Below are 11,753 nucleotides of genomic sequence, written 5' to 3'. Positions count from 1 at the left end.
TCCGCGCGTGGTCTTGTCTCCAGGCGTGGTCTCATCTTGTCTCCGCCCGTGGTCTTGTCTTCACGCGTGGTCTCGTCTTGTCTCCGCGCGTGGTCTTGTCTCCAGGCGTGATCTCATCTTGTCTCCGCGACTGGTCTTGTCTTCACGCGTGGTCTCGTCATGTCTTCACGCGTGGTCTTGTCTTCACGCGTGGTCTCGTCTTGTCTCCACACGTGGTCTCGTCTTGTGTTCACGCGTGGTCTCGTCTTGTCTCCACGCGTGGTCTCGTCTTGTCTCCACGCGTGGTCTCGTCTTGTGTTCACGCGTGGTCTCGTCTTGTGTTCACGCGTGGTCTCGTCTCCACTCGTTGACGTTCTCTGACCGCTGCCAAGGGACATTGATGAATGTCTCCCGGACTCCCACGCTGAGATCAGCTGACACGTATGACATTAGCCCCCGTGTCTCTGGCTCCGGAAAGTCCACTGAATGATTTATGGAATTGATATTAATCTCTTTCCAGTAAACGCATTACGAAAGTTGGAAGCCGAGAGGAATTGATGTTAGTGTGCGCTAATGCCAAATTAATGTCCTGTTGCTGTTGCAACGGAGAACTATGGCAGCTGATGTTTTTAACCACTTAGAATCCCATTAATTCTTTTATGTCAGCCCTACCGAAGAGAGGCGTTGTCCTGCGTGTACAGTGACGTAGCTCTGTTTTAGATCACAACAATAGTTCATAAATCTGTGAGTCACAGAGGATGGGTGCTGGTCACAAGCAAACAGGCAGTTTGCATCTTAAACAGCAGTAACCGAGAGCAGTGTGGGGCGCAGGAGGGAAGGGTTCAAACAAGGTGGCCTTTTCACAGTGCACAAGGAAAATCATTCAAGATAAGAATCCACTGTTGTTGTGCAGGGTTAACCTTTAGAGGACATTTCAATCTACACAAAGTACCACTGCAGTGATGTGAAACCAGATAGTGTATTCCTCACAGTCTCTGAGTGGGTCTGCACATCAAGCTGGTCAGGGTCTCTGTTTCTGTAAGTCATGTCGATGACAGAAAAGGAACTGGAGGAGACTCTTAGTCCAGCTCCTATGGATCTGCATGTACATTATAGCCTTGAGGGCATATTTTCTGTCCTCCTCCAGAATGAGATGAGAACAGTCTTTCATGACGGTAAAACTCCATTTCCCCTCTCCTCAAACCTAATTTACCACCGGGAACATAGGGATTTCAAATAGACATGTTTATTAGAATTTTATGCAAAGATGTCATCCAATGAGCTTCACTCAGCCAGTGTCTTCCTTTTCTTTCAGCAGGACAGCTGTCAACATTTTGCATACATTTCTTAGAAACTTGAGATGTATTATTTTTTATATATTTTTTGCTGTTGTTTTCTTCAGCATGCCTGGTAATAAAATCTAATTGGTTTATTAAAACAGACTGTGGTTATATAAACTGTTTACCAGAGGTATAAAACACCTCATTAGCATTTAGATGAGAAGTAATTCACTTTCTTGTCTCCCTATATAAGTGATTAAGCCAGTTCTACCCTATATCTTTACATAGGCATTCCAGCCCACAGGTTCTGCATGCTTTGTAACCAGCCTCTGCCCCCCCCCACACACACACACACACACACACACACACACACTGCCTCCCTCCTCGCTGGAGATAACTGAAGAAAATGACTGGCCGTTATATTATGCAGGTTGATAACAGAGCAACATAATGACTGTATTTCCTCAAGGCGTCATTAAAAATCCCATCGATGGCCCAGTAGACTGTGTGGTTTCAGAAGCAATATGTAAATGGTTCGTAGTCCGGAATATGCGAATATGCAAATTTTTATTTTTAACTAGTTACTTTTATCTCTAAAGCTTCACAAGTAAATGGTTTGTTATTGACTTGTTTGTGGTTGCAGAGAATTAAACGATTAATCTTTGTTGTCAGTGAGTTTAGAAATATGGACATGCAAACTGTCTCAATGACATTTGGATAGTCGTCTGCGACCGGTCATCAAGGGTCCAGTATCAATGTCTTCCATGTTCTGTCCAACATGCCAATCCCTCAGAACCAGGTCAGGTCAGGTCCAAGAGCAACATCATTTACCTCGAACCCTAGCAACCTTTGACCGATGAACAATGACGAACAGGTGTTTCTGAGCCGTCGCCGATGATCTGAGCCGCATGATATGTCTCCTCTCACGTAACCGTCTTGTTGTGTCTTTCTCATCAGCTAGAGGCTGTGCGGCCAAAGGCGTACTGTACTTTGGGACTGTGCACACAGAGGTAATTAAAGTGGCATTGATTATGGCCTGAGCTCTGTCTGCAGACAGCGGCAGGGCGGAACATGGCCCCCTGAGGCCCAAGGGGCTTAATAGGCTTCATTGATAAGCCTGGCAGGGCCACAGCACAGCCCATAGATCCACAGTCTTCAGATGTCCACCGGCCAAGTCAATCAGATCCAGCCCGCGTGTCACACAGATGAAGCGTTTAGCCAAATGTACGTCACCCCCAGCCTCCGAGCAATCTCAGTCCACCAGGTTCATACACTGGCTCACGGATGGAAATAGGCCATTATCTTTCCCCCCGCTTGCGAAGATTTATTTCCTTTGTGAGCTGATGGAAGGGGCGAAAAAGCAGGTTGAGTCGGAGGGTGGAGGGTGGAGGGAGGGAGGGTGGAGGGATGGTGGAGGGTGGCCGGAGGGAGGGTGGAGGGAGGGTGGAGGGAGGGAGGCAGGAGGGAGGGTGGAGGGAGGCGGGAGGGAGGTGGAGGGAGGGTGGAGGGACAGAGGGAGGGAGGGAGGGAGGGAGGGAGGGTGGAGGGAGGGTGGGTGGGTGGGTGGAGGGAGGGAGGGTGGTTGGAGGGAGGGTGGAGGGAGGGTGGAGGGAGGGAGGCGGGAGGGAGGGAGGGTGGAGGGAGGGAGGCGGTAGGGAGGGTGGAGGGAGGGTGGAGGGAGGCGGGAGGGAGGGAGGAGTGAATCACAGCTTGGCCAAGCAGGGGAGAGACAGTCTGATGGACACATGCGATGAAAAGCGGTTTATCTGGCCGGCACAGTCGTTCTGATTGGTGAACCCCGGCATGGCGGTGGATGGGTTGGTGTCAGGTCCAGCCCGATAGCTTGTTCTCCTCAGCATGGACTAACAAGTTGATCCTCCTCCTCCTCCTGTCTGCTCTGACACCAGGGCTTCTGCCCCACCACACGCCTCACTTCCTGTCTGCCTGTCTGTGTGGATATCTGTCTGTCTGGATATCTGTCTATCGGCCTGTCTGCCTGGATATCTGTCTGCATGTCTGTGTGGATATCTGTCTGTCTGTCTGCCTGGATGTCTGTCTGTCTGTGTGGATATCTGTCTGTCTGCCTGGATATCTGTCTGCCTGTCTGCCTGGATGTATGTCTGTCTGCCTGGATATCTGTCTGCCTGGATGTATGTCTGTCTGCCTGTCTGCCTGGATGTATGTCTGTCTGCCTGGATATCTGTCTGCCTGGATGTATGTCTGTCTGGTTGGAAAAGGCTTAGAACTGCATGTGTAGCAGGGGAGGTTTAGGACCATTAATTGGCAATTAGGGAGCCTGTGCAGATGAGGACAGAGCAGTACTGATCTGGATTAACAGCCCTTTTAACACCATGTTCGCTGAATCTACTGTATGCTGTTTGCAGTACCTCTCCGTAGCGCAGGAAGACCTGAGAATGTGTGTTAAAGACGTAAACACCTTCCTCCAGCCCTGTGGTGACACTGGCACAATGTGATGAAGGCTAAAGTAGGGCAGTGGTGTTGACGCTTGATAATAACATTCTTTCCAAGGGCGAAATTAGCGTATCCGCCAGTGACATTATAGAAAGTGTGGACTCTCTGAAGCATCTCGCGGATCTGCTCCAAGGGTTTTAAATCACCCGCAGTAATGATAATAGATGAAAAAATCTTTCCTCAATCAGGGAAACAAAGAAAACGGGGAAAAATTGACTAAAAAGGATTCTGCCAGAGATTACTAATGAGGATAAACGTTATGGAAAATATCTCCACTGTTGGCTGCTGATGGTGCTCTAATTGTTTTTCCATTTTTTTCTCTTTTCTCCTTTTTTTGCCCACCCCTGCCAGGCAGTTTACTGAATCCATCTTGCCTTATCTTTCGTCAGAAGTGTTTCGTGTTGCAATTGTGGGCCCCTTCTACATGATGAGTGATTACAGTCAGGGAGAGAGATAGAGATAGAGAAAGAGAGAGAGAGAGAAAGAGAGAGGGTGGGGGGTATACACAGTCAGGCTTGTCAGAAGATATTTATATACTCCAGAGTGCCCATGAATCAGGACAGAGGAGACTCCATTGATTAGAGAAGGGGGAAACGTTTTTACAATCAAGCCAGATGCTTAGCAGGAGTATGAGTGGCTTAGAGAGGGCTGAGCTCTCCTCTCCTTCACTCCCCTCCCCTCCTTTCCTCTCTCTTACCCTTCCCTCCTCTCCCCTCCCCTCCTCTCCCCTCTCCTCCTTTCCTCTCCCCTCCTCTCCTCTCCCCACCCCTCCTCTACTCTCCTCTCCCTTACCCTCCCCTCTGAAGTCCTGGTGGGCTCTCTAAGATGGAGAGACAGAATGGTGATTAAAACATAAAAGGAGGGAAGGCAGGAAAGGGAAGAGATGAGGAGAGAAGGAGGGCTTCTCCTGAGGAGAGAACGAGTCTTGATGAAGGCCGTTCATTTGTGTCTCGTTAGTGTACCCTTGTCATTAATCCAGGTTCATCTTTCTTTCCTATGTCGTTATCGCAGCTCTCACCGAGGTAACATCTTCCGAAGTTGAGTTTTCGCGGGAATACTGTCAAATTTAACACCACACACACAGGTCATTTCAGTCCTCCCGGATTCACGTTGCTGTTAGTTACCGCCGAGATCCACAACCTGTCTTTCTGAGGAAGACGCTGACCTCTGTGAAGGTCACACCAGTCCGACAGACAGGTTTTATTCAGGATTCTCCAGGGGTGGATCTTCTCTGCGTGTTCTAACAGAGCAATCGTTCCATCCATCCCGGTCATAATATTTGCAGACAACAGTTAGTCTAAGTGTGTGTGTGTGTGCGTGTGTGTGCGTGTGGTGCTGAGCTAGTGAAGCCAGGCAGTGTGAGGTGATATCAGGCTCGTATAAAACGCAGAGTAAATGAAACAGGAGATAATCCTGTGTGACATTCTCCCAGGCTGCTGAGGATGTAGGCCCGTCTAATCAGCCAGAGAACACATGGAGCTGTTAGCTCCGCCATCCTCACACCGCCAAGCACAAACACATCGCCTATGTTCCCCAAGGTAATTGGTGATCGCTGAGATTTGAAGAACGCATGTAGGGATATTCACCCTTGTTTGGACTGATCCGAAAATGTCACAAAATGTCCATGCGAAGCGGGTGTGTCCAAAAGTGTGAGTCTCGAATCTTTCAATCTCTCTGACCTTTGGCATTGAATCTTCTGGCTATACCTTTTTTTTCCAGACAGTCTACTCCTACAAGCATTTTTTTTAGTTGCCAGCTCAAGTTTTATTTGTCAGAATTTATATTTCACACTCTGTCATAATCAGCCAAAGATTGTTGGTTCAGGACTTCAATATCACAGTGATGTGTGTGTGTGTGCGTGTGTGCAGGTGGGTGTGTGGAGAGGATGGAATTGCAACCACCGCTACCTCTATTAGGGGGGAACCAATATGTCTTAAGTGAGAATGACTGCAACAAGCCTGTACTGCACTGGTGCTGTTGGCACACACTGATGAAGTCATTCATTTCCAAGCGTCGTAAACACACCGGCTCAGGAACAGGCGTGACATTTTTCATCCGCTGGCGGGAGGGAGGGTGGGAGGGGGGGGGGGAGGGGTGCAGTTTGTAACGCTTTACGAGTTCATGTTTTTTAAGCTGTCTGTGTTTGTTTGAGTGATTTATTTGTAGAGCCTTCCCCCGACATGGGCACCGTTGATGTGCCACGTTCTATTTGGTAGCGCACAGACTCGCACACAGAGGATCTTTGCAAAGTGCAATATGTACCCGTACATAAGGCATAGGAATGTTTTTTTTCTCCTCCAGACAGCTGCCTTGTAGCATTACAGTCAACAGAACTGAGATGTACGCTCTGCCTGTTTGTCAGGGGCCTTTTAAGAACATGTCGTTGCGCTGGCATGGAGGCTGCGTGCGGTCTTTCTTTCTCCCCAAAAGATGAGAAAGCGAAGCATCTGTCTTTCTGAGAAACGCACTTGGCAGCGCCCGCTCTCGTACCGGGAGCATTACCCTCTGCTCGGCCCCGAAGTCGCCCTTTTCTCATGTCACAAAAGACGTTTGTAAATCGACGCGTCAGTTTGTGTCTCTCTCACGTCAGAGACACAAACTCAGATGTGTGTAACAGGGATAACCATGTCACCGGGACAACTGTCCTCCTTCTGAAATGCTGGAACTTACTCTCATTTGTCTTTGTACATTTTGACTTTGTTATATATATTTATTGCTCGGATGCTTAATTTCTCTTAAGTAAATTGCACCATGCTTGGGTAGCGAGCCGGGTATGCCAGAGTGATTGCACAAAACCCCCCTGATCCCATGCCAAGCTTCTCTATGGCTCTCCACGCTGGTCTTTTCCTGCTCTTTCATTCCCCCCTGCCTGCAAGGCTGCCGGTGCCTTGACAGGAGCGGCACTTTGTGTAATTCCCCAGATTGAAAAGCTGTTTGACAATGAGAGATTTCCTCTCCCACTCTCCTAGCGGGTGAAACACCACCATGGGTACAGCTGCTGACGAGCTGCGCTCTCATATCGCGACGACACAATATCCTGCTTTGTCCTTTTTGCGTAAACCCACCCTCAACCTGACTGGGGATGTATTACACGCTTGTTGTAAGACTTGAGGAAAATAAGTAATAATTTATTGGTAATCCTTTACCATTTCCAAAAAGACAGAGAAAGCAAATGTTGTTAAAACGGGCAAGCGAAGCCGAAAAGTAACCAAACAATCCAAGGTCGGAAGACTGTGTGCTTTTCCAGCCAACCTCTTCTCCACACCCCTATGCCTTTCCTTTAAGGACAACCTCTACATTATCAGTATGCTATGGGAGGGGGAGGAGGTTTTAGAGACACTGAGAGAAGAAGAACTCGTAGAAGAGTGTCTCAGTCAGTCCACCCTTCTTATGTCCTCCCCGGAGTCTACAGAGAGCCAGCCTCCTGCTGCCTCCTTTCTGCTGACCTGATCTGTTGTCCTGGATGATTTCCGGTCTCCCTGGTTCCTCTCTATAGTCTCACGCCGGCTCCCTGTGTTCCTGAACTCATTATAGGCCAATCAGCTCCGGGGCGCAGGAGAGCGCACCCAGAGGGAGCAATAACTGTAAATAAGCAGGACTGCAGGCTCACCGATAGCATGCTACCAAGATGATAACAGCCCTTCTTAGCAGGCCTGTTGACCTTCTCCCTGCCTCGAGCTCGCCAAGGACCCTTCAGCTCCCTCTGTCTTTATCTCCAAAACTCTCCTCCTCCACTGCTGCCGGTCGCAGGATAGATTATTTCTGAATGCTGAGAGAGAGAGAGAGAGAGAGGGAGAGAGGGAGAGAAAGTGAGAGAGGGAGAGAAAGGGAGAGAGAGAGAGAGAGAGAGAGGGGGGGGGGGGGGAGGGAGAAGGGGGAGAGAGAGGGGGAGAAAGAGAGGGGGAGAGAGAGGGGGAGAAAGAGAGGGGGAGAGAGAGAGGGAGAGCAAGTAAGAGAGAGAGACATAAAGAGACAGAGAGAGTGACAGAGAGAGAGAGAGAGAGAGAGAGAGAGAGAGAGAGAGAGAGAGAGAGAGAGAGAGAGAGAGAGAGAGAGAGATAGTCTGGGCGAGGAAGAACCAAAACAAGACAGAACAAAGCGCAGTCCTTAGTTGTCCGTCTGCCAGAGCCGCTGTCCTTTGTAAGCATCCACATAATTAACTTGTAGAAAGATAGCATGGAATTGGAACAGACTTGTGTTTGCTAGCGTAAGAGACCACCATAGCACAACAGCACTCAGGGGGTAAAGAGAGCCAGAGAAAACATAGCAAAAGTAGCAAAACAGCAACGTGTGGGGATGTGGAATCTTAGGAAGCCTAACCCTAACCCTTAACCCTCGTGCTGCCTTCGGGTCACATGACCCAAAGGTTCATAACGAACCATCGTTGTGTTTACCCAATTTTACCCAATACAAAAACAAATTAAAATAATTTTCTTTTAACCTTCGCAATGTGGGGGGTCTGAGACAGCCTAGCTGTTAAAAGAAAATGCTTCACTTTGTCTTTGTATGCGGTAAATCTGTCGCAATACGACGGTGGGTCACAATGACTGATGGGTCAGAATGACCCGAAGATAACACAAGGGTTAAGCTAGCCTAGCCGCTAGAGAAAGGTGTTAGGTTAGCTCTAAGGTAAGGCTAGCTAGCCTAGCCACTAAGTTAAGGCGCTAGGTTAGCTCTAAGGTAAGGCTAGCCTAGCCACTAAGTTAAGGCGCTAGGTTAGCTCTAAGGTAAGGCTAGCCTAGCCACTAAGTGAAGGCGTTAGCTTAGCTCTGTGTAGATACAACAAACTACTCTAAGCTAAATTTTGGTTCAACCTGTAAAGTAACAGGCTAGCTATGGTTGCCACCTTCAATACAGAAAAATAAGGGACACCTGCCGCAGCGGGGGCCACACCCCTCAGGGCCACACCCCCCAGGGCCACACCCCTCAGGGCCACACCCCTCAGGGCCACCCCCCCCAGGGCCACACCCCTCAGGGCCACACCCCTCAGGGCCACACCCCTCGGGGCCACGATGACCACAGGCCCGATGACGTGCCAGTGGTGGTAAATCACAAATTAAAACATGTTTTCTTAAAAATATTAAAATTGATACATGTACATTATAGAAATATATCTGCTATTGAAATCAGTGTGAACAGATGCACTCAGTCTCTCTCTATCACCACTCAAGTATAAAAATAGGCCAACAAAGTTTGACGGGGGGGGGTATCTGGAGCTGCCTCCGCCATTCTTTCAAATCGACTCTCCGCAAAGAGACCCGCCTTCCTCTGACTCTGATCGGATGTGAACCTGAAACAAACCAATCAAACCAACGATGGCAGCGAGTATTTCACAATCAGGGGCAGAATAGGACGAATAGTCTTCACAGAATGTGGGTGGGATGATTTGCATGGGATGCTGCATTGAAGATAACTCTCAAAATACGTGACAAACCCTGTCCCGTATTGTTTCAAAACGGGACGCGCTAAGGCTAGCCCTTTAATGTGTTAACATGACAAGCTTTAAAAAGATATATCGGTATATTTACCAATATATCCTTAATGTAAAGGATTTCCAAGCGGTTTTGAAATGTCACTTAAACTTGTACCTTAGTGAAGTTAACAAAACATTGCAACTTCAAGGCATGGCGAAAATAGACTAGACCCCCATCTTTCTCCCATTGGTCTCCCAGACAGACTGGTGTGTCGGCGCTTCACAGTACTTGTCCAACGACAGAGCCAGGGGCAGAACCGTCATCACAGGCAGATTGATAACACAGTTAAGCCCATCTGGCTAAGAATGCATCACTAGAAGCCATTACCTCGCTGCAGAAGCAGCACGGATGGAGCACTCTTTAGCTGCGGGCTCTCAGGGAGAAAAAAAACGATTATGAAAGGGCAGAGCATAGGAGGTAGTCTCTCTAGAATGATGATGCCGGGCGCTCTCAGTGTGCTTGTGTCGGTTGTCCTCCAGGCCCGAGCACCCTCTTCATCTAGGTCGACACTAGATGTGTTGGAGGACAAAACTTCATGAAGGCACAAGGGGGAAGCTGTCTCTGTTCCCTAACCCTTCATCCTTGTCTTCCTTTTACCTTCCTTTATCTCTGTGGTTGTGTCACGGTGTGGTTATGACAGAGCTGGCGACCCCGTTCATGAAAGAGATACCATCCAGGGTTTTTTATTCTAGTTTTTTTTTTATCTCTGACCATCTTCAACAATCATTCACTACGAATAATTGCTTGGTTGATAAGATGAATTTGACTATTTCTGGTTATAACTGGTGCTGGAGCGAAAATCTGGCCATCGCAACTTTAGTGTTAATCTAACACCCACACCTTGTTTATCTTTGGGTTCTTTAGGTTCATTGCTATTCAGGATTGCTTTCTTTATTCAAGAAAAAATTATGAAACGCTGCCGTATAGAACTGTTTGTAATAACCTGTGTCGCTAACTCTCAATACCATGAATTACCTAACTATTCTATGTACCTACAATGTTATTAACGTCGGTGTTGCTATACAGTTACATAGAAGTTAATGTGTACACAGCAGGGAGTCAGGTGGCTGAGCGGTTAAGGAATCGGGCTAGTAATCCGAAGGTTGCTAGTTCGATTCCCGGCCGTGCCAAATGACGTTGTGTCCTTGGGCAAGGCACTTCACCCTACATGCCTCGGGGGGAATGTCCCTGTACTTACTGTAATTCGCTCTGGATAAGAGCGTCTGCTAAATGACTAAATGTAAATGTACACTTAATGCGAAGCGTTACTGAATATTTCCAGAATGTTCTGTTCTTCTTACCACGCAGGTAGAATGACAATATTTGTATTTAAACTACGTTAATACTGGTTGGCGTTATTGCAATCATCTCTCGATAGAATACATATTTTTTATCTCTAGTGTTACGCATGCTAAAGAGCCTGTTTGTGCTTGTTGCAGAGTTTGTGGGAACTTGGAGGTGACCTCTTTAATCTCGCCTGGAGATTAAACGATAAGGCAGCAGGAGAGACGGAGGCTTTAAGAAGTCATGAGGCAGAAGATTGATGTTTTCTCTCTGACAACTTGCCTTTAGACAACTCAGCCGAGCAGAGCGGAGAAAAGAGAGAGGGAGGGAGAGAGAGAGAGAGAGAGAGGGAGAGAGAGAGGGAGAGAGAGAGGAGAAGAAAAATGCAAGGCCAGACATTTAGCTGCAGGTCTAAACTGAGACACCTTCCTCCTCTGGCAGGAATCAATTCTCTCTTTATCAGTCCCCCCCTCCCCTCCCTCCCCCCCCCCCCTCCTCTTCTTCCCCCTCCTCCCCCCCTCCTCCCCCCCCCACCATCGCCTCGCACCGTGAGGGACACTGAAGCCTTTTCCAATAATGAAAGCAGCATGGAGAAAAAATAAGTTTAAAAGGTGCCAATTCTTCCGAGTTGCTTTTAATTTCCAGTCCAGTTTGTGACAGGTTTAAGCCTCACTGGGCTGGGTGTGGACACTGGGTGTGGGCGCATGTTGTTTCACTAGCTCCTGTGTTTGTTTTGATACAGGAAGCTGAACACTTTTTAACATTATTAGCACCTGGAGTGGTGCGTATTATAAGACACTATTAAGCCTTGAGTTGATAATTGATTTTTTACACTTCACCACATGCACTGTAGACAGTCAATCTGCTTTAATGGCAGCTGTTCTTTTTTGTTGCCATAATGCTATTTATAGGTACATCCTCCACTCCAGTGCTGTTCACTAATAGCTTTAATTATATTGTGTATAGATATGATGTACAGTGCTCCCAATCTGCTGTGTGCTGTCAAGTTTGTGGCTGGCAAGGGAGCTCCCGTCTGCATCTTGTTCTTCCATCCATGCATCCATCCATCTCTGTAGCACTGCAGAAATCTGTCCATGTCCGTCTATCCGTCCATTCATTTGATCCTCTATCCATCCCCCAGTCTGTCCACGTATCCCTCCCTCCCTCCCTCCCTCCATCCCTCCCTCCCTCCCTCCCTCCCTCCCTCCCTCCCTCCCTCCCTCCCTCCCTCCCTCCCTCCCTCCCTCCCTCCCTCCCTCCCTCC

General features: G+C 48.2%; 1 protein-coding gene across 1 annotated transcript in view; it reads left to right on the top strand.

The window, feature by feature from the left end:
* Nucleotides 1-5,257: 5,257 nt before the first annotated feature.
* LOC134010804 (cytosolic carboxypeptidase 6-like) overlaps nt 5,258-11,753 on the top strand; it is a 58,341-nt gene continuing 51,845 nt past the window's right edge. Inside the window, exons 1-2 of the mRNA XM_062450088.1 lie at nt 5,258-5,269; nt 8,632-8,775. Of these exons, the coding sequence (XP_062306072.1) occupies nt 5,258-5,269; nt 8,632-8,775 (156 nt within the window). The remainder of the gene's footprint in view (nt 5,270-8,631; nt 8,776-11,753) is intronic.

The sequence above is a fragment of the Osmerus eperlanus genome, chromosome 24 (assembly GCF_963692335.1).
Source record: "Osmerus eperlanus chromosome 24, fOsmEpe2.1, whole genome shotgun sequence".
Taxonomy (NCBI): Eukaryota; Metazoa; Chordata; class Actinopteri; order Osmeriformes; family Osmeridae; genus Osmerus; species Osmerus eperlanus.
Note: the sequence above shows the minus strand (reverse complement) of the source record. Positions and strands in the feature narration are given on the sequence as shown.